Source organism: Musca autumnalis, unplaced genomic scaffold, assembly GCF_047663935.1.
Source record: "Musca autumnalis isolate F117 unplaced genomic scaffold, ASM4766393v1 scaffold_3, whole genome shotgun sequence".
NCBI lineage: Eukaryota > Metazoa > Arthropoda > Insecta > Diptera > Muscidae > Musca > Musca autumnalis.
This window is the reverse complement of record NW_027411866.1, coordinates 234,423,257-234,447,467: the sequence shown is the minus strand read 5'-3', so window position 1 is coordinate 234,447,467 and position 24,211 is coordinate 234,423,257. Positions and strand designations below refer to the sequence as shown.

Sequence of the window (24,211 nt, the reverse complement as noted above, 5' to 3'; positions counted from 1 at the left end):
TGTTGTTTATTTTGTAGTGAGAAAATGGAATAACCAAATGAAATAAATAAAATATAAGCTAAAAATATTACATTACAATTTATTGGGTGTGTATTTATTAAACTTCAATATTTTGCACACGTTTTTCTTATAATTGAGCGAAATCTATCTCTTAGTCAGTATCCAACAAATATACCAATACTCTTATTCAGTCAATGCTAACTATGAGGTACACCTTTCAACTTTTATTTATCAGAAAGGTAAAAACTGAAAAAAACACAAACTCAGCAATACTCGTTTTTCATTTGAGTTCAGTTTACATCATTTGCAGCACACACATAAATAATTATATTATGTAAGTCCCAATTTACATTAGGCGAGTTTACTTGCGGCAATTGTCAGTTTGTTGGTGAGAGAAGTTGTTGAGAGGAAAAGGGTTACCATATGCCTCACCTCTCTCTCCATCAAACTGACAATTGCCGCAAGTAAACTCGCCTAATGTAAATTGGGACTAACGAAATACATACTTTAACATTTGTAACAAACAGGAACGATTAGACCCAGAAATATTTTACGAATGCCGAGAGAGAAACATGTATCCCCTCTATTTGTTTAAATGAGCTATATACATATGTATTTAAAACCGCGTTAACCCTGATTACAACTTTATTTTGCCAAGTTAATTTAAATAAATACCATACCTTAGTAACGCACTCCACCTTCTTTATTTCGCTGGACTATCCTAATGTAGAATCGAAAAAATAGTCTTGGAGTTGATATTTCGAATATTACTCCTAGAGAGAATAATATATCGATATAGCTGTAAGCAGTGTTAGGAAACAAACAGTACCTTATCATAAGGTACCGTACATGTACACAAACACTAAAAAAAATTATAAAGCTTATGTACACGTACACAAACATTAAAAATCCATTTTAGTGTTTATGTACGTGTACCCAACGAGATTCGAAAAGTTCGTCAAACACACATGTTTGGTACGCAACCTCCATCGTAATGTAACAACCACGTACCCAACCAAAAAGGTTGCGTACATCAGCGCGTACATTAAAAAACCACGTAGAGTATATCATAATGTACCTTTAGAAAGAAAGTGTTGGTAGGGTACACTTACATTTGTTTGGTTAATAAGGTATTAAAAATATTAACTTTAATTTTTGGGGAATATATGGTAATATTCAAAAATGTTTTACAATCGTTGAAGTTGAGGTTCACCACTTAATAAGTCGCGAACTGTCAATACATTTTATACAATATGAATATATTTATATTAATTGAAGAGTTTTAGCCGGGTTCGCATAATATGAACCATAACAAATAATTTATGTGGAAGCTGTGTTGGTGGTAATATTAAAAAATGGTTAAAAATGTGTTGAAGTTTACAAATTTTTTTTGTGTTCTTTCTTGATTTATGGACAAACCACGGAAAATTCAGACATGAGTTCAAAGAAAGAATTGAAGAATACCCCTTGGGCAACATGGATCTAATGTATGACTTTTCGATATATACACTACATCCCCCTAAAATCGTTGCTGACATTTTGAAGTTTTGAAATCTGGGTTATTGAATTTTTCTTATAATTGGAGGGCGCAACCAGATATTTACCCAAACTATTTGTTGGATTGTAGAACTCGTGATTCCACGTCGTTTGATGTATATCTCATGAGTGTGCTTCATACAGCTCCCTAGTAATAGGAATCCAAAGTTGAAATTTTGGTGCGTAAATTTTCTTTAAAAACTTATTTTTTGGCTTCAAAATTTACAACTGTGACTCAGGTACGGATCTAATGAACCCTTCCGCTTTCAAATCCATCCACTAAAACGGCGGTTATAGATCCCTTGAAAGTACTAAATTCTGCAAAATTATATTTTGATGATTCCGCGCATTGAACCGCGATTTCCTTTGGTTATTTTTACATAAATGGAATCCTTTATACGCGATTATATTATTTTCCAAAACCGTGTGGCATAAATTACCGAGATTCTGGAGTAATATTCGTATTTCGTATAAAATAGAATTTGGTAGCACATCCGCGGTTCTTGACGAATTTGTTTAAAATTTGTTATAATGACGTATTTTTTATAGGCGGTCACTGAAATCGGATGCGCCTTATAATCTTATGTACATCGCGCAATTTTTATCCACATAAAGGTTTTTTGAACAGTAAGATGCAACTGACAGCACACTTTGGCCGCTGAATGAAAACTGGAAAAATCGCTACATATTGATAGAAATGCACTCGCTGTATCTGAAAAGCGCATGCGCCTTTACTGATTTTATCGAATTCGCGAATTATACGTTTTTTAACTTTTATGTTTTTTCTTTGGTTGTAATTGCAATATTACTTTCTATTTCATAATCCTATTGTTTATCAAAGTAAGCAAATACACTTTCGGGTTTGTCATCGCATTTTCCCTGAAGAAGTTTCAGCGAAGTCCGTCAGTCCTTGCATCGAAATTTAGGGAAATAGGAGAATAACTCCCAAAAATGTTTTTTTCTATTTTTCGTATTAAACAAAAAAATATATTTTTGAAATAATTGCCAACAATAAGTTTTCGTCTTTTGTTGTTGCTGTAATATGGCAGTTATAAATCCTATCGTTAAAATTTTAGTCTCATATTTTTCTACGCATTGTCTAGAATCTGTACGTATTTTTAATTTATTTTTTTCGAGTTTTATTTGGACTCTAAATTAGATAAAATTAAATTTACTCCAAGATTTTTTCAGTATTTCTTGATTTTCCGCGAAAATAGAAATACATTTAGTAAGTATTTAGGCATCTACGGATAGATATTAAATGCTGTTAACGCTTTAAATATACATTTTCTTATTACAGCAAAAATTGAATTTTTAAATGTTTGTTCTTTATAAGGGAATAAAACCCCCCATAACTTTGGAGCGCAGCATCCAATTTTGTGAACGCGAACAGATTTGAAACTACGACTTTTTTCTTAATCTATGTTCCAAAAATTGTGGATGTGCTCGCAAAAAATTTTTTAACATTTCTTCCAATGGAATTGCAAAAGAAATTTGAAATTTACCATATACAAATGAAATACAAGTAAATATAAATGAATATGTATCTTCAATCAATTACGACTATAAATGTCATTATTTAAATGTCTTAAATACATATGCAAGAAATTAGTAATGCCTAAACAAAACGCTCTCATCGAATATCTAAAATCTTGACATTTTTCAAAAGGGTTGCTATAGGGCTGTAGGTTATGGAGGAGTTTTTATTATTAAAAATCGTATCATGTCAATGTCAAGAAAGCATCGAAGAACAGTTTCAAGTAAGTTGCTTTCAGTATCAACATCATCTTACAAAAAAAAAAAATGCTACAACACCACAATAAGAATTAATTTTTGCTTTTTTGTGTTTTTCCAAATTATGAATTGGCGTTGGGGTACCCAAGGACTGGACCTAGCTTTGAAGACAACATCCGTTCTTTGGGTCTGCTATATTTTTAAAGTTTGTATACAGGTAGAATTATAGGAGTTTTCGCACACCAAAACCATAAAGTACCTATCCCTTCTTTTTGACATCATAAAAATTATGAGTTAAAAAATTGTAAACCACAATATTGGTTTTTACCTTTCTTGTGTATTGTAATAAATTATAACCATTCAGGTACCACATGAATGATCTAGTTTTTGAGTTTGTTACATTCGTAGTATTATTTTTTTAAGAAAATTAATTTTTTGCAAACTATATATGCAAAAGAACCCCCGCAAATGCTATATAGTTCATTTTTAAACGTTAAGTGAAAATAATTATAAAAATGCCAAGACCAAAAATATTGTTCTTCGTGATATGTTCAGTACAAACGAATCAAATCAAACAGTGTGTAATTTACAAAAGTGCGTCAACAATGTTTTAAATTGGCATTTCGCAAATTTAGAGCGACATTTGAAAAATGTGCATCCCGATTTGTATGCGAACTATATTGATCAAAAGTGGAAAACGTAAACGAAAAAAGTGACATCAAAGAATTATTAAAAAAGTGTTAATCCAAAAAACACTGAAACAGCTTTGGTGAAACTTTTTACAAACAAGTAAGAAAAGTCTATAGTCGGACGGAGCCGACCATGGGATACCCTATACCACTATCCCTGGACAATCGCTCTCTGCGGAACTTCTTTTCAATGATTGTGAAACTTTAATTATCAAATATCAGAGATGTAATGTTTAATACTTATGACCAAAACCAAAAAGTTATCTAGCATGACAAAGACATTTTTGTAGCAGGAAAGGAAAATTTAATTCACACCAACTAAAATGTAATGAAACCCACTTATGTAGTACTACTACTTCCGTTGTTTAACCGCTACGTTATTGAAATTTTTACCAATTTCCCACAAAAGTTTCAGTCCATTTAACCCGCTAAGTATTATCTGATCTTCACGTTGGTTTGTAGGCTTCTTCTTCATCATAAACTCAAACTTGTTTAAAATTTTGCGGGTTATTATTTTGACCTACAGAGCCGCTACAAAATTGGTTAAAATTTTGTTTTTGGTCCATTTCATTCCCTGAACATTTCACGATCATCAGCAAAAACTAATCATTTCTATTCTGGCCCGAACCCAACCTCCTTAAAAAATTTGTTACAATCGGTCCATAATTGCGGCCTTAAGCTTGTTTACAATTTTTAATGGACGGACACACACCGCTAAATCGCTTCATCTCGTCGAGATATGAATAGGCCCGTTATCTAGCAAACACTTTATTCCAATTTACATCAGAGGAAAGGTCAGTAGTTTTTTTTCCATATGTAGGCTACTTTGCGAAGTATATATGTCCTCAAGGAATTAAAATATCGACCAAAAATAAAATTTTTATATTTTTCATACAAAAGTAATGGACCATTCACCCGCTAGAGAATATCACACCATCATTCAAAATTGTAGGCATCTTTTTCGACCTATACTCTTACCCGGGGCAAAATTTCGTGACTATTGATGTACAATTGCGACTTCTAGCGAGTTTATTATTACACTACACACAACTAACGGAATATATTAGGCTGTAACTCTGTTATCTGATCATACACACCAACATAATTGGCATCAATTGAAAGGTCAAGCGTTCCACTTTCAAGCATATCTCACTTGTCCGGAATGTCACTTCCAGGAATTAAGATGTAAGCTGTATATTAACAATTCTCACAATTTTCACACAAAAGTTTTGGTCCATTTAACCCTCTAAATATTATCCGATCGCCATCTCAAATTGCAAGCTTCTCCATTGTGATATACTCTTACCTTTTTATACCCTCCACCATAGGATGGGGGTATATTAAGTTTGTCACTACGTTTGTAACTACTCGAAATAATCATTGTAGACCCCACAAAGTATATATATTCTTGATCAGCGTGCAATTCTACATCGATATAGCCATGTCCGTCCGTCTGTCCGTCTGTCCGTCTGTGGAAATCACTCTAGCGTCCGAACGGATTGACGTAGGTTGATGAAATTTTGGGAAAATATGTTATATTTACGTAGGACTTTTGGTATTGAAAGCGGGCTATGTAGGTCCACGCTTTCGTATAGCCCCCATACAAAATGACGCGTGACGCGTCGTCGTTTTAAGGAATTTTTAAGATATTTGGCCCATTTTACCACCGAATTGGTTGTAATTTGGTACTTTGTGTCTCCAGAGGCCAAAAAATATTTCTACCAAAGTTGGGTTATATAGGTCCACGTTTTGGTATAGCCCCCATATAAGGCCCCATATAAAGTACGCGTCATTTTAACATATTTTGAATGTATTAGACCCATTTGATAACAGAATTGGTTGTAATTTGGTATTTTGTGTCTTCAGAGGCCAGAAAACATTCTTACTAAAGTTGGGTTATATAGGTCCACGTTTTGGTATAGTCCCCACATAAGACCCCTTATAAAGTACGCGTCATTTTAATATATTTTGAATGTATTAGACCCATTTGACCAAAGAATCGGTTGCAACTTTGTATTTTGTGTTTCCAGAGGCTAAGAAACATTTCTACCATAAAATGTTTATATAGGTCCACGTGTTGATATAGCCCCCATAATACAAATCTACCGATTTTCGATATTTTGAACGTTTTAGCCTCATTATCACACCGATATGGTTGAAATTTGGTATTTAGTTTTCTTTAGGCGTATAAAACTTTACCCCAGAAATTTGTAGGTATAGGTCCACGCCATCATATAGCCCCCATAGAACGGTACCTTCCGAATTTCGGTATTTTGAAGGTAGTGGCCACATTAATCCACCGAAACGGCTGAAATTTGTGGTGGAGGGTATAAAAAGTTCGGCCCGACCGAACTTAACGCTTTTCTTACTTGTTTAAAATTACGCGTTGATCGGACTATTATTGAGACCTGCAGAGCCGCTAGAAAATTGGATAAATATTATGTTTTTGGTCCCTTTCACCCGCTAAATATTTCACGATCATCACCAATAAGAATAGGGATCTATTCTGATCTGAACCCGACCTCCATACAAAATTTCGTGACTATAGGTCCATAATTGCGGCCTGGAGCGTGTTTACAATTTATAATGGACGGACGGACAGACACACATCTCAAAATCGCTTTATCTCGTCGAGATATGATGATTGGTATACCACATCGGGGGTCTCCGACGAATATTTCGCGGTGTTACATGAATTTTTACCAAAACAAACTTATAATACCCTTTTCCACATTGTGGTATAGGGTATAAAAATTAAAAACAACAAAACCCGAGATTAAGCTGAATTATTTTACAAAAATAAAATCAAAATTGTTTTACGTTGAAATAAATTTTTTTAAATATGCATAGTTTTTCATTCCGTTTAGCTTAAGTTCAAGATTTTTACGTTCTTAACACATGCTGATCGGTTTATTCGTTTTTATACCCTCAGCCTTTAGGCTAAAGAGGGTATTTACACTTTGATACGGCCAAAAATGTGCCTCATCGAAATAATGGTTTTAGACCCCAAGTATGTTTGGACGAAATGTGTTTCAGACAATTTGGAGTCGATCTAGCCATGTCCGTCTGTCTGTCTGTCTGTCCTGCTGGCTGGAGCGCACGATAACTCTCGAACGGATGAACCGATTCGGTTCAAATTTTGGCTTTCGTAATATTTTGTCCAAACTTAGCTTAAGTTCGAAGATAGGTTATATCGGTCCACTCCTTCCGGTACCTCCCCCACATAAGTTCCAAAATGTTCGGAAAAATTGTGCTAACGATAACTCTTAAAGTAAGTAACCGATCTGCTCCATACTTTACACATCGTGAACTTTCTACCAGACATAGACGAGGTTCCAATATGGTCTCAATAGGTCCACTCCTTCGGGTACCTCCCACACAAAATTTCGGAAAAGTTCAGTTTAGGGCCATCTCTCGAATCGCTTTGATTTTTGTTTCAGCAACTTGTATTCACTGCCCTCCATACGACGGTACCAGTTTCATCAGGGGCAAGTCCATACTTCCTGAGAAAATGGAAGTTGCAAAAAACTCCTATGACACCCTGTGAGGTGGTTGGAGCGCAAGATAACTCTCGAACGGATCTGCCGATTCGGTCTAAAATATGACCTTAGTAATATTCTGTCAAAACATAGTTTAAGTTGGAAGATAAGCCATATCGGTCCACTCCTTCAGGTACCTCCCCCACAAAAGTTCAAAAATGTTCGGAAAAATTATTCGTACGGTAACTCTTGAAGGGAGTGGCCGAATTGGTCTATACTTTACACATCCATATATATCTACCAGATATAATTCAGTTTCAAATATGGACTATATTTGTCCACCCCTTCCGGTACCTCCCACACAAAATTGCCTATAAGTTCACTTTAAGACCATCGAATCACTTTGATTTTTGTTGAAGCAACTTGCATTCGCTGCCTCAATTACGATGGTAAAAGTTTTTTAGGGGTCTAGTCCATACTTCTTGTGCCAACAGCCCGAAGAGTGTAAAAACCCCCTATGGCACCTTATGTTGTGGCTGGAGATTCACTTCCATAACGGCCAATGTCGATCCATTCCTTGTAGTATCTCCTCCGCAAAACTTTTGATCTTTAATCCTAATCAACATTTTTGTCAGTTCAAATGCCCAAAATTTTTAAAAGCCCCTAAATACAGACGTATTTTGGGAAAAAATTGTTTCAATATACACAGGCTGAGGGTATATCTCTGTCGGCAAAGCCGACTGATATTTTTTACTTGTTTTTTAGTCCATTGGCCAAAATACTGTGAAATTTAAAAAAAAAAGTAGCTCAAAGTGTGATACATCACAATGATGAAAACAAAATCTTCTAAAAAAAATATGGTCAGTTTTGCGAATAAAGAGAAGAAACAACCAAAAATGTAATATAACAGAATACAACAACTTACCACAACAATATTTAGTGGAAACGTGCTGTTGCTGCTGTTGGTGATGATGGAGGTCTTGGTCAGTTTCATGATGCAACAACATTTGGTGTTGATGATAATTATGATAATGGTTTTGTTGCTGCTGTTGTTGAAATAATCGTTGATATTGATTGCTATACATCTGCTGTTGTTGTTGATAATGTTTGGTTGATGATGATTATGGTTTCTGTTGGAAAAATCGTCTTCCTTTATGGTATTAACCAAATTGTTTTTTTTTTTTTTTTGTATAGGCTAAAGTGGCTGCGCATTATGATTTCACTACCACTAATGCCAAAATTGCCTGCAGCTGTTGTATCATTCAACGATCCCAAAGCAACTCCTCCGCAGTCATGATGCTTAATGGCGACATTTGTTGTAGTCACGGGACCGTGACGTTATAATGAGAATTGAAATCTTAAACGCGACATAGCCGATGATGACGTCGATGCTAAAGTGGTCATAGATGATGTTGATGTCGTTGTTGCCATTGTTGTTGATAGATAAGCTCCTTTATTTATATTGTTGATAGCGGTGGTCATAGTGTAGGACGAGCCATCGCCATATTTTGCGTGGACCGTAGAATACAATTCATCGCAATTTAATTTGACATTACAATTGCTGGTTTCACTGCCAGCAGCATCGGCACCACCACCAAATATCATGACCTTTTCAATGCGCATTAAAACGTATAATGTGCTTGTTATTAGAGTATAAGCCACGGACAATATAACCAATGGCAAAACAGGCAGACCCAAATCGAGGAAAATATTACATGGTCTTTTGTACGGCAAGGCATAGTTCTCACGACACTTAAGATAGCCTGAAATTCAAATTGAAAGGATCAGTGTTACATTAGGAAATTAGCTTTGAAGTATTTTGTTAAATTGAGACAATTTTTTAATGGTTTTGATAATTCGTTTGTAATTCCGTGTAAATAATCATTGTAAAATTGCTGAATTAATTCTTGTAAATGTTGGTTAAGGGCGAATTTTTTGGTAATTGGAAAATTGAGAATCGAGTAATTGATGGGCGTGTAATATTCGTTAACATAAGTCAAACTGTGAAATATTTTGTTTTAATATAATCCAAAAGGAATTTGATGGCGTACTAATTATACCCTCAGCCTTTAGGCTATGAAGGGTATATCACCAATATTTTTGAAAATTTAACATAGCTGAAGCCAAGGTTTACCCTTTTAGAACACGCGACTTTTGATTGTATATTATACAAATTAAATGTTTATGGATAAAATGAAATGTTTTTGGACGTGGCAAAAAATATTGGCCTCAAAAGTTAATTTGCGTGGAAGCTGTGGCTATATTTATGTTAGAAAATGGGTAAAAATGGGTTGAAGCCAACGTGTCTTTTTTTGTTTTCTCTCGATTTGTGAGTAAACCACACTTCTCACGATTTTCCTGTCAAAGTAAAAGTAGAAGCCAACTAAATAAGGATAATCTCACTAATGTATAACTTTTCAAAATTTCATCAGCGTCTACCAATAAATGACGCTGACATTTTGAAGCCAAATTTACAGTGTTTTTTGACATTTTCTTCTAGTCGCGTTCCGCAAACAGATTTTTCAAAAAGGCTTTAATGGGATTATAGTACTTTCGATTCTGAGCTTTTTGATACGTATATCGTGAATGTAGCCTCCACAGCTTCACAGAAATATGTATCGAAATGACGAAATTTTGTGTGAATATTTTTCTAAAAATCATATTATTCGGGCCTAATTTTTACAATTGTCATTCGATTTCCTCGTACTTGATTGCACATTTTAATTTTTTACGTTCCGGATCTAATAAATCATTCTCCGTGAAAATCCATCCACTAAAACGCGAGTTACAAGAAAATCCAAAGTAGAAATATCACCTAAAATTGTTTTTGGAAATATCGCGTATTTTATCGCGTTTTCTGCGGTTCGTTTCCACTGCAATGAAACAACTAATACAGCATCTTTGTTTTAGCGGAAACAGAGATTTGAAAACTTCACTGATAAGGGAGCTACATTCATTTTATCCCAAAAAATAGTGTGTGATGCTACATCCACGGTTCTTCGTTGACCGCCTTGAAATAGATATATATCGATGTAGATTTTTATGGTGGACACTGAAATCGGATGCGGACAAAAAGCATACGCACTCTGCGCAAGCTAGCGACGTTATATAGGTTTTTAGGCACTAAGATGCAGACGATGCTACATCTTAGCCACCAAATTAAATTTCGAAAACTATATTCAAATTAAAAGATACGGTATTACTGTACATGAAAATCACATGCGGACAAACTGATTTTGATAACAAGTGAGCCAAGGCTATAGTCGGGTCGGGGCCGACTATGTAATACCCTACACCACTATCCCCGTTCATAAGCTTTTGACTAATAAAATTCAAAATATTAAAATTGGGATAGCTTAGCGCCTTTGCTCTGAATGTCTTCATTAACACAGGTCAATTTTTTTGAAACGCGTTTAAGTGCATCGACAGTACAACCCAAATAAAAAATGGAAAAGTGGGATGTATGCCAACCATCAATAGGCTTCTTTCTCTGTTAGACCCCCATCAACCCCCAAAATTTCGTGAGGATCCGATCAAAATTTCGTAGTGTGATTGCACAAAAATGGAAAAAGGGATGCATTACCGACTATTGCGATATCTCTGTTGTTTGACCACCTATGACATCCTACTTCACATCGTTGTAAAGGTGATATTTTCTACTTTCCTTGCCAGGTTTTGCTTTCGATATACCTCATACAGAAGGGAGATATTAACTTTGAAATAAAACGTTGGTCTTTTTTCCAAATATTTTTTTCACATTCCGACCCCTGAATAATATCCGCCTATTATCAAAAATCAAAGGGTTTTTTCCTCTATGGGACCCCCAATAACACCCAAAATTTCGTGACGATCCAATTAAAATTGCCACCTGTAGCGTGATTTCCAAAAAAGTGGAAAAATGGATGTATTACCGACTATTGCGATATCTCCGTTATTTGGATGCCTACGCCAACCTGCTTTACATCATTGTAATGATGGGATTTTTTACTTTCATTGTCAGACTTTGCTTTTGGAAGGTCCCGAACCAAAGCTGTGATATTCGTCATTTTTATAAAATCGCAAAAATGAAAAGTTGTGATCTATTAGCGGCTATTGCGATATCTTCGTTGTTTGACCACCTACGACAACCTACGTTGCAAAGGTGATATTTTCTACTTTCATTAGCAGGTTTTGCTTTTGATATACCCCTTTTAGAAGCGGAGATATTCGCTTTGAAATAAAACGTTGACTTTTTCTCCAAATAAGTTTTTTCCCATTCCGACCCCTGAATATTATCCGACCATCACCAAAATCATTAGGCTTCTTTCTCTGTAGGATCCCCATTAACCCCCAAAATTTTGTGACGATCCGATCAAAATTGCGACCTGTAGCGTGATTAAAAAAAATGAAAAATGGGATGTATTGCCGACTATTGTAATATCTCCGTTATGTGGCCACCTACGCCAACCTACTTTGCATCACTGTAAAGATGGGATTTTCTGCTTTCATAGTCGGACTTTGTTTTTGGAAGATCCCCAACCGAAGCTGTGATATTCGTCATTATTATTAAAATCGCAAAAATAAAAAGTTGGGTTCTATTAGCGGCTATTGCGATATATTCATTGTTTGATCACCTACGAGAACCTACTTTACATCATTAGAAAGGCGATATTTTCTACTTTCATGGCCAGGTTCTGCTTTTGGTATACCCCATATTGAAGCTGAGATATTCCCTTAGGAAAAAAACGTTGTCTTTTTCTCCAAATAAGTTTTTTGCCCATTACCACCCCTAAATATTATCCGACCATCACCAAAATCAATATGCTTCTTCATCTGTGTGACCCCCATTAACCCTTAAAATTTCGTGACGATCCGATCAAAATTGCGACCTGTAGCGTGATTTCCAAAAAAGTGGAAAAATTGGACTGTTGCGAAATCTCCGTTATTTGGTCACCTACGCCGACCTAGTTTACATCGTTGTAAAGATGGGATCTTCTACTTTCATAGCCAGGCTTTGCTTTTGGAAAGTCCCCAACCAAAGCTGTGATAATCGTCATTATAATTAAAATCGCAAAAATGAAAAGATGTGTTTTATTTGCGACTATTGTGATATCTTCGTTGTTTGATCACATACGAGAACCTACTTTACATCATTAGAATGGTGATATTTTCTACTTTTATTGTCAGGTTTTGCTTTTGGTATACCCCGTATAGTAGCTGAGATATTCGCTTTGGAAAAAAAACGTTGTCTTTTTATCCACATAAGTTTTTTGCCCATTCCAACCCCTAAATATTATCCGACCATCACCAAAATCAATAGGCTTCTTCCCCTCCGGGACACCCATCAACATCCAAAATTTCGTGACGATCCGATCAAAATTGCGACCTGTAGCGTGATTACAAGGTTTAGATGGACAGACGGACAGACGGACAGACGGACGGACGGACGGACTGACGGACGGACACACATAGCCAGATCGACTCAGCTCGTCGAGACATTCATTTTGGTATATATAAGTATGGGTCTGCGACCATTATTTCGATGCGTTACAAACTTTTTGGCCAAAACCAACTTATAATACCCTCCCCACATAGTGGTGTAGGGTATAATTACGCGATTTACACGTATTTAAAAATGCATATAATAAAAATGGGTTATTTGACCTCTATTTCTATTTCAGAAGCTTTGACATATATCCCCATCAACCCAATTAGCTTCCCTAATGGGAAAGCTTTAATATGAATGTCAATAAAGCAAAATCCGTCTATTTTGTTGGGAGATTTAAGCAAAATGAAGGAAGTATTCCTATAAATTTTTACAATATTTTCTACTACACAATGCATGTGAAAAATATTTTTTTAAACAAAAAATTATTTTTTTGACCGAAATATGTGCTTATTTTGGCTGTAACATCCAAACTATAACACCAATCTGTATGATTGTAGTCTCATTTGATTTGCCGTGAAGTTTGGATCCACAACATTTTTTTTTGTAATTTTATGACCACTAAAGGGGCCTTAATTTTGAAAAAAGTAGACTTATATTCAATAATTTATCAATTTTTTGTACATTCCGCGAATTCTGTGTAACATTTTGCAGGTATTATGCAATCTACTCGCTGAACTCACTTCGAGAGAACTTTTTTGTAACAATTGTGCTCATTAAAATAATTAGCGTTTTTATAATATTTTCTTTCTTAAAAAGCGAAATAAAAGCGCCATAACTTTTGTCCGCAACAACCAAAAATTGGCTCGCGACCAGATTCGTACTCGGAATTTTTTCTTAACCTACATATCAAAAATCGTTGATGTAGCGCGAAAAAAAATTTATCCTTTTTTTCTGAAATGGAATATGAAATAATTGACAATATTCCTGATATACACTTTCATACGGGCAAAATGTGCCTCATCGAAATAATGGTTTTAGACCCCAAGTATGTTTGGACGAAATGTGTTTCAGACAATTTGGAGTCGATTGAGCAATGTCCGTCCGTCTGTCTGGCTGGCTGGAGCGCACGATAACTCTCGAACGGATGAACCGATTCGGTTCAAATTTTGGCTTTCGTAATATTTTGCCCAAACTTAGTTTAAGTTCGAAGATGAGCTATATCGGTCCACTCCTTCCGGTACCTCCCCCACAAAAGTTCGAAAATGTTCTGAAAATTTGTGCGCACGATAACTCTTGAAGGGAGTAACCGATATGGTCCATACTTTGCCCATCGTGGAGCGTGTACCAGACTTAGATCAGGTTTTAATATGGACTCAATTGGTCCACTCCGTCGGGTACCTCCCACACAAAAATTTGGAAAAGTTTAGTTTAGGACCATCTCTCGAATCGCTTTGATTTTTGCTTTAGCAACTTTTATTCACTGCCCTCCATACGACGGTATAAGTTTCATCAGGGGCAAGTCCATACTTCCTGAGAAAATAGCCTGAAAGTTGCAAAAAACCCCTATGACACCGTGTGAGGAGGTTGGAGGGCAAAATAACACTCGAACAGGTATGCCGATTCGGTCCAAAGTTTGGTCTTAGTAATATTTTGTCCAAACATAGTTTAAGTTCGAAGATAAGCCATATCGGTCCACTCCTTCAGGTACCTCCCCCACAAAAGTTCAAAAATGTTCGGTAAAATTGTGCGTACGATAACTATTGAAGAGAGTGGCCGAATTGGACCATCCTTTACACATCTTAATATATCTACCAGATATGGATCAGGTTCAAATATGGACTATATTTGTCCACTCCATCTGGTACCTCCCACACAAAATTTCGGATACATGTTCACTTTAAGACCTGCTTTCGAATCACTTTGATTTTTGTTGAAGCAACTTGCATTCGCTGCCTCAATTGCGATGGTAAAAGTTGTTTCAGGGGCAAGTCCATACTTCTTGAGCAAACATCACTGAAGTTGTGAAAAACCCCTATAGTACCATATGTAGTGGCTGGAGATCCATTCTTTTTAGTATCTCCTCCGCAAAACTTTTGATCTCTAATCCTAATCAACATTTTTGTCAGTTCAAACGCCCAAAATTCCCTAAATACATGCGTTTTTTTGGGAAAAAATTGTTTTAATATACACAGGCTGAGGGTATATCTCTGTCGGCCAAGCCGACTGATTATATTTTGGTGACACTTCTTCGTTAGCATTGAAGTTTTGTTCGACATTTATTATTTGGGTGGGTGAAATTGAGTTTTTTAGGTTTAGGTTTTTTTAGGTTTTCAAGATTTTGCTTGGAAACCCAAGTCCTATCAAAATAAGACTAAAGAAAATTTTGTAGCAGCGAAAATTAGAATACGAAACTACAGTCTAACATATAAGTGGGTTCGCTTTATCGTGTTGCTTTGTTTGTTAAGAAACACATCATGATAGAGAAATACCAAGTTTTTTTACGGGGTCTTGATCAGGGACGTACGCAGGGGGGGGGGGGGCACTGGGGGCCAGGGCCCTCGCCCGAAAATGGTTTGGTCGACTAAAATTTTTTGAGCTACTTTAAGAAATTATTACGTTTTTTCACTAAAATAATTTTTTACTTTTGGAATTTTCAAATGAAAACTTAGATTGTTCTGAATGTCATGTACTAAAAATTTACTTTATGAACAAGTTATCTAAGAAATATTTACAATTTTTTGTTTGAATATTCTTTTTGAGAAAACTTCCAGTGAAATCTGTATTACTTCTTTTTCTCATGTAATTTCATTATCAAATAATAAAGGGTCGAGGAATTCTTTAATAAATATATAGGTCTTGAGGCTTTAAACTCATTCTGTATTCAAAAAATTACGAGTTTAGTATTGTGCGGATTGGAAGTGCATGAAATGACATGTTTACTGGACAAAATGTACGATATATCAAGTGTTTCCCGTGGAGCATATATCTAAAACCAATAAGAAAATTGTTTTACTACCTTAATTTTTTATTATTTATTTTATGGAGAAAAATTTATTGTTGTGCGTCATCAAGTGTTAATATCTGCTATATGCTACTTATAGCAGATATCCAACTGCATTCTTTTTGTAGCTGAAAACAACCGCAAACAAAATTAATGCTCAAACATTGGTTAAATTGTATTAAAATCTGCTGTAATTTCGGGCTTTAGGCTAACGATAAAAATGTACCTCATTGAAATAATGGCCTTTGACTTCTCATATGTTTCGACAAAATCCGCTTCAAATAATTTAGTGTCGATTTAGCCCAATTCTTTCGTCTGTCTGGCTCGAGCGCATGATAACTCTCGAACGGATCAACCAAACTTTAAGTCATATCGGTCCACCCCTTTTTTCTCACAAGTCTACCTTTGTCGAAGGTCCAAATCGATTTTTTCGAGACATAGATTAAGTTCGGTTCATTCCTTCCGTTACCTCCCATACAAAATTTCAATATCCGATTTCACCGAAACTTTGAACATCCTAAAATTACTTCCGGACGTACATATGTATATCAAGTACCAAGAGAGTCTATATGGGACAACATCTTCGGATACTTCCTTCACAAAATTTCAAAATAAGTGCAATATAAGGGCTGTTCAGGAATCCATTGGACATGTTTGCCAATGCTACTTCTTGCGGTCTTGTTTACAGCGATATTCTATTTTTCGTGGGTAAGTCGATGCTTCCTGACATAACGGTTCAAAAGCTCTAAATCTTACCATGACCAACAAAAATGACGGATTGACACGATAACTATCAAATGGAATGACTTCCAAAGTTAGGTCCACTTCCAAAATGGTCCATTCTTACAGGTATCTTCTCCACAAAAGTGCAAAACTTTAGCGTTCTTATCGAAGTCAAATTTTTGATCACAACATAAACATTTATTCGCAACGCTCACAATCGTGATGTTTTATACCCAAATGTTTCGATATTTTTGTCGGAAAGTGTATACGTCCTAAAAAGACAACGAAATTCTGAAACTCCCTGACTACACAATTTTTAGGGCAGATATATTGGTTATGAAGCCCGTATTCGATCTGTCTATAGATTAAAGTATATACTTTTAAGACTGATTATTTTTTACTTGAAGTGCATAATCTTTGGTCATAGTCCTTGGAAAGTTTTAAATGTCATCGAGTTTATAAACATCTAATCGTATAATTAAGGTAGAAATAAGGCGGAACAACCATTGGGATATCAGATGGAGTTTTTCCTTAACCTATTTTGTCAGGACTTAGCTAAAATTTTGACGAGCCCGAATGTGGGTTTCGTAGTCCCAAACAGTACTGCGTGTAGAGTTCGGAGTATATGAATCGTAGTTGGTATCGCCCGACTCCCGATAAAAATGTTTTCTGTTCCAAATGCCTTTTCCAGAAACTTCAAGAATCTACAAATTTTTACTACTGAAAATGAGTAGATTCTTGCAGTACTGGAACAGACCATAAATGTTATTTTCTGAATTTTTCAGTTGCATGGACTCTATAACTTCTGGTAAAATAGTAAAGTTTTCGTGTTTTTATGACATAAAAGAATATTATTTTCTTACGTACTTTGAAGAATAAGAAATATTGTAAATCTTTGAAATAGAAGCGAAAATGCCAAAAAAGAGCTACTGTGGTTAAAAATTCTGGGATATACCAAAACGTAAACCTACATGTGTAATATTCATTTGCGTCAATTCTGTTGGGAATTTGGTTAGAAACTTCAAAATACCAGGCCGAATATTTTGTATGGGGACTATACTGAACGTATTATGATATGCTGCATTTTACCCTGTTCCAAATTTCAAACTTATATCTATAATATTGTAAACTCTCTCTATTGAAATTATATACCTTGTGTCAATATTTCATATAAAATAAACTAAAAACCCTTTAAAATAGCTTTATGTAACGCTACACAACATATTTTAATTTCATGATTTTTGGTCAAGTTGGGCCCCCCCGAAATGAAATCCTGCGTACGTCCCTGGTCTTGATGTTGTAGTGCTAGTAATGTAATACCTCGAAATATTGGTCGTTCATTCATTGGTCCATTAAATTGCCCAAAAGCTATTTCTAAATTTCTTTTGATATTTTTTTTTTGCTTTTTAATACAAAAAGGTGTAGTTGTCCAGTATAAAATAAGAAAAATTACAACTAACTTTTCCAGTAATGACGATGTATATATGTGCAATAGTTCTGATATGTTATCATATGTATCAATTTATGTATGTATTATCGGACAGCAAAAACTGGTGATGCCCAAGGGATACCCTACCCTTTGTCGGCCCCGTCCGACTATAGGCCCCTCTTACATGTTTTAATATCGTTTTCACTTGAATTTATAAATTAATTATTTTTTAACATATTGAAGATAAAAGTTTTTCTTCCGTAGGACAGTTTGTGTGCAATATATTGTGTTTACTCTTGAGTTTTTAACAGCATATCCTCTTTTTGGTCAATTTTCTTTCTTTCCTTCAGCATTCAAATTTTATACTCTTAACGAGAAATTTTTATTATTATTTTTTAATATCATAAATAGTAATAAAATTTTACATAAATGAATAAACGAGAAAAAATCCATTCACTTGTAAATATGTCTTTCTTTCCACTTAATTTACGAGAAAGGGAAACATTCACAATGTGGGTTATGGGTGCGTGGAAGTTATAAAACATCAATTAAAATTATTCATGATCGACGGGATGATATTGGTTTTGGTCAGCCATGGACCGTGCCAAACTCAATTTACTCACATTGTCGACTTGTTAGCATTAATTGACTGAAAATTGAAAATTGCATTGCAGGCAATGATTTTATACGCATGACTCCTCGTTTGCCAACGTATCTATCTCAGTGGGAGACAAATGGCATAGTAACGTTCACAGGTTATGTATGGCCCCAACGGTCCAGGATGAAACGGCTATAGATGTAGCTGTAAAGATATTTCATGTGTTGCAGATAAATAGTGAATTTATGTGGAAAAATGCTAATAATTTGAAATTGGTTTGTTGATGTTATTATGAAGCTGGAGCTGCCGATGATGATGGTTACAATGATGTGAAATGTAAATACCTATGAACAGATGATTGAATGTTAAAAGGTGTTCAACGCCTTTAAATGGATGTTTTCTATAGTGCAAGTTGCAATACAAAAAATGTTGCACCTTAAATGACATGAATGTAATATATACGGATTCCCTAAAAACTCACGCATTTGTTTATAAAAAATTAGTGAACTTTCACTTAAAACAGAGGATGGTATTATGACACATTGAAGTTATGGTTTTAGACCCTACATATGTTAAGACCAAATTCGACTCAGGCAATTTGAAGTCGATCTAACCATGCCCTTTCGTGTATCTTTCTGATTGGTTTACACTCCCGAATGCAGTAAGCCATCTTTGTACATAGTAATATTTCGTTTTCGGTCCGGTTACTTGTCGTTTATTAAGAAAAACAGGACAAAGGCATCGTGGATGTTGAAAACACAATCCTGTAGTTGACATAGTTCCGTTTAAGTGAAAGGATACGAAGGAAACGAAAAACAAGGATATTGTTGTATTTCCGCGCGGGAAAGTAATGATTTGTGCTGACATTTAACGATAGGATGTAAACAGATTGTAGATGATATAGTCATTCGGAACAATAGCAAATGCGTCTTTAAATTAGTTGAGTGGGTGTTGTTAAATTTAAATGGATGGGTTTTTAAAAAATTAGGTTAAAGAAAAGAAGTAAGAGAAGGCTATAGTCGGACGGGACCCACCATGCGATACCCTACAGCACTTCCTTTGTTTTATTTTATATGATTGCGGAACAAAAAAGAGCGAAAGGAAAAATATTTGGATCGAAGAGCAGAGTTGAATTTTTGCGACACACATAGACGGAACACGGGAGCGACAATTTTTAGAAATAACAAGTAAAAAGTCGTTAAGTTCGGCCGGTCCGAACTTTTTATACCCTCCACCATAAAATAGTTTTAATTAAAATGAAATAATTAGGGTCCTTTCACAATTTTAGGTGGAACAACTTTTCGACAATGTTGGGGCAGGGATAATTCCTCTTGGGGAAGAAAGGCCTTGGTGAGTATATTATGAACCCCGAAGGACAGATGCGCCGTGAGTCGAACTTCCGCGTTATGGCGTGATGAAGTTTTTGCAAGAGACCCTGTAAGCTATCATGAATTAGCATTATATCTTTGTTTGTTGTTTTTGTCGAGCACTTAAGCAACAGTAAACAAAGATATAACGCTAATTCCTGATGGCCCACAGGGTCTCTAACAAAAATTTCATCACGCCATAAGGCGGAAGTTCGACTCACGGCGGATCTGTCCTTCGGGGTTCATAATATACTCACCAAGGCCTTTCTTCCCCAAGAGGAATTTTCCGTGCCCCAGGCTTTCACCTCCATTTTGTTGCACAGTGTTATCTGATCTAATCTAAAAAAATGTGTTCAGCTAGGTGAAAGGTACCACCTACGGGGCTATGTCAAAGAGTCAACCTATCATTAAATTGTTTGGCGGAAAAGTTGTATAGCTGCAGGGAACATCAAGAGTCAAATTGAGGGTAGTTTTATCAAAACAATGTAGACCCTCAAAAATGGACCCATGTTGACGAATTTTAGTGAAGAAATTTCGTGACCACTGAAAATTCCCGAAAAACGTGAGGTACACTTATATGGGGGATATACCAAAACATGGACCTATATTGACGATTATTTTTGAATAGACAAAATTGTAGCTAAAATTCTCAAAATACCGATCATTACAGCTAGTTCGGTTAAAAATTGCAGCTAAAATTCTCAAAATACCGAAAATCGGGAGATACCGTTATATGGGGGCTATACCAAACCATGGACCTATGTTGACGATGTTTGGTGGAGATGTTTCATGACCACTGAGAACCTCAAATGTCAAATTGCAGATATTTCGGTTACAAATTGTGGCTAAAATTCTCAAAATACCGAAAATCGGGAGGTACCGTTATATGGGAGCTATACCAAAACATGGACCTATGTTGACGATGCTTGGTGGAGATATTTCACGACTACTGAGAACCTCAAATGGCAAATTACAGCTAGTTCGGTTAAAAATTTTAGCTAAAATTCTCAAAATACCGAAAATCGGGAGGTACCGTTATATGGGGGCTATACCAAAACATGGACCTATGTTGACAATGTTTGGTGGAGATATTTCATGACCACTGAGAACCTCAAATGTCAAATTGCAGATATTTCGGTTACAAATTGTGGCTACGATTCTCAAAATACCGAAAATCGGGAGGTACCGTTATATGGGAGCTATACCAAAACATGGACCTATGTTGACGATGCTTGGTGGAGATATTTCATGACCACTGAGAACCTCATGTGGCAAATTACAGCTAGTTCGGTTAAAAATTTTAGCTAAAATTCTCAAAATACCGAAAATCGGGAGGTACCGTTATATGGGGGCTATACCAAAACATGGACCTATGTTGACGATGTTTGGTGGAGATATTTCATGACCACTGAGAACCTCAAATGTCAAATTGCAGATATTTCGGTTACAAATTTTGGCTAAAATTCTCAAAATACTGAAAATCGGGAGGTACCGTTATATGGGGGCTATACCAAAACATGGACCTATGCCCATATCCTTTGGGATATAAGTTTGTTGATCACTAGGAACCCTAAGTGCCAAATTATAGCTAATTCGGTCTGCAAATGTGGCGAAGAACGTCAAAATACCTCAAATCCGGAGGTACCGTTATATGGGGGCTATACCAAAAAGTGGACCGATATAGGCCATCTTCGAACTTGACCTGCCTATGGAAAAAAGACCCTCGGGTGCAAAATATCAGCACTCTATCTCAATTATTGCGGACGCTAGAGTGATTACAACAGACGGACAGACGGACAGACAGACGGACAGACGGACATGGCTAGATCGTCTTAGAATTTTATCCTGATCAAGAATATATATACTTTATAGGGTCGCAAATGATTAGTTCGATGTGTTACAAACAGAATGACAAACTTAATATACCCTCCATACTATGGTGGAGGGTATAAAAATAATCAAACTTATTAATTCCTTTACAGCTGTGAGTGACAGTGTCAATTTGGCAAATTTTCCTAAGACGTGGATCGCCGATATCATAGATAGCCTTCTCGTACCCAATCTTCTGGCTGCCGGTATTCGTTTTTGACGTCTCGCTCCCTACGCCGAAAATCTTGCCACCGTCACTGCATCCAGTGTCACTACAGTTTACCACTTCGCCATCCAACAATTACCGACTGTCTCAACCACAGAATTGTTCCTTCCCTGGTAGCCCCTCATCCACTGTCGACGATATTTGCCATCATAAAAAGAAGATACAACCTCTCGGGAACCAAATTAACATTGTAAAACTTAAAATTAAATTTAATAAAGGCAAATTTTGTAACAGTATTTACATATTATTACATAAAATGATTTTGAAATTTGAATTTATCAAAATTATGGGCAATTTTGTGAAGTCTCTGTACGCCGATATATAATCGAAAACAAACTTTAGAGCCACATGAGATAACCAAACTGACATAAGATTTGTTTCTCACTAATTTTCTTTAATTCTGAGAATCATAAAAATGTGATAAATAACAAAAAAAAAAAACAAATTCAAAATTTGTTTAAAGTGATTGGTGCATGACCTTTTTCAATATTTATTTTGGAGGCTAAGCGATAAATTATTTTCTAGTTTTAAGTGCATTTATAAGTGCATTTTTAAGTGCATTTTTAATTATTCTTTAATTTTATTTTATTTAATGGGCAAAAGTTCATTCATCACTGCTACAGGAAATCATTTTTGAAAAAAAAATTTCGAAAATTCATAAAGTCAAAAGATTTCATTCTTTCGCGGATCACTAATATCGGGTCACAACAAGAAAGTATACACAGGTTCTAAGATGAACTGTGGAGTAGGGTCGGATGTCGTATCGGAATAAGCAAACATTGCTACATCCACAAAGCTTCCTGAGGACTGCAGTGTCTCTCAGGCGGAGATGCTGGTCATAAATGAAACTTGCAATATACTTCTACAGGATTTCACATCAAATTCAATTCAACACCAAGCACTGCCACATCTGCTTGGATAAGTCCTACGCTTCGGAACCGTACATTAGAGATGTAGCTTTGGCAGTACCGAGGTAGACGAAGTCTTTGCCTACATCAAAATTATAAGTGCCAAGTTCCACAGTTGGTCCGAGTTCTATAGACGTATTGCGCGTCAACTTTGTCTTTTCGCCGTTTACCGCTAGACTCACTTTAGCAGATTCTACTTCAAACTTTCTAACGGTATCAGTTGCTTCTTTAGCATAAAACTATAAGCATAAAACATGTAGCCATTGTTGTAATATCTTTTAATATCACCATGTCTTATAATCTTTTCCAGAAGAATGTTGAAGAGGTTGGTACTCAACTGAGGACCTAGTATCAGTTAATGCCATCATAAAAAGCCGAATTTGTTGGGATACCAAATTCAGACATAACTAGAAATACCATTGAATGAAAAGGGCTGTCGAAGGGTGCTCTATAATCGACAAAAATATGGTAGGTACCGATCTGCATCACGGTGTTATTGAGTCAATTTTATATGGAAGTTGCTTATACCTGGGAAGTTTTTGCGGATTCCTAAAATATAATGTTCATAAATGAGAAAAATCGAAAAAACAAAAAAAATCGCCGGAACGCTTTTTAAATAAATAGCGCCCAAAGTTTACATTTTTAGGGGTTTTGACCTTTTCAGGATTTTGCTCGGAAACCGGAATCCCTATCAAATTGGTAGTGAAGAAAATTTTATAGCAGTAGAAATTATATACATATTTGAGATGTTCAAATTGCGACAATTAACTGACAATCTCCTTATAAAACATTGTCATGACTGCTAGGAAAAATATGAACGCCAATCTGGTAGAGAATTTTCATATCTATAAGATTTTCTCTGGTCCCATTTAGATAAGACTTACCATTTTCAACTCGTGAAAACCTAACAAAAAACCTAAAACTGTGACCTGAATTTCTATATCTCAAACATTGTTAAACCTACGAATGTATCATACAAGTAAATTTTGTTTAGAATTTTCAAAGCCACAATATTTTTTCCAATCCAATTTCGATAGGACTTGCGCTTTCCAAACAAAATCGTGAAAACCTAAAAAACACTAAAAATGTGAACTTTAACCGCGATTTATTAAAAAAGCGCTCCGGAAATTTTTTTTTGTTTTTCTCATCTATGAACATTGTAGTTTCAGAATCCGCAACAACTTCCCAGGTGTAAGCTGCTTTCATTTAAAGTTGGTTTAAGAGCACCGTGCATCTCTTTTATATGCTCCAGGAGTTGGTGTATTCTTAATAACTAATGGTGGA

At 35.6% G+C, this 24,211-nt stretch overlaps 2 protein-coding genes across 2 annotated transcripts in view; both read right to left on the bottom strand.

Annotated features, from left to right (window-relative positions):
• The window catches only part of LOC141399119 (uncharacterized), a 111,600-nt gene extending 102,968 nt beyond the window's left edge, over positions 1-8,632 (bottom strand). Inside the window, exon 1 of the mRNA XM_073977261.1 lies at positions 8,364-8,632. Within this exon, the coding sequence (XP_073833362.1) occupies positions 8,364-8,523 (160 nt within the window). The 5' untranslated portion in view covers positions 8,524-8,632. The remainder of the gene's footprint in view (positions 1-8,363) is intronic.
• Positions 8,633-8,727: 95 nt separating this feature from the next.
• Positions 8,728-24,211, bottom strand: part of LOC141399120 (uncharacterized) — an 89,284-nt gene continuing 73,800 nt past the window's right edge. Inside the window, exon 2 of the mRNA XM_073977262.1 lies at positions 8,728-9,201. Coding sequence (XP_073833363.1) covers positions 8,777-9,201 — 425 coding nt within the window. The 3' untranslated portion in view covers positions 8,728-8,776. The remainder of the gene's footprint in view (positions 9,202-24,211) is intronic.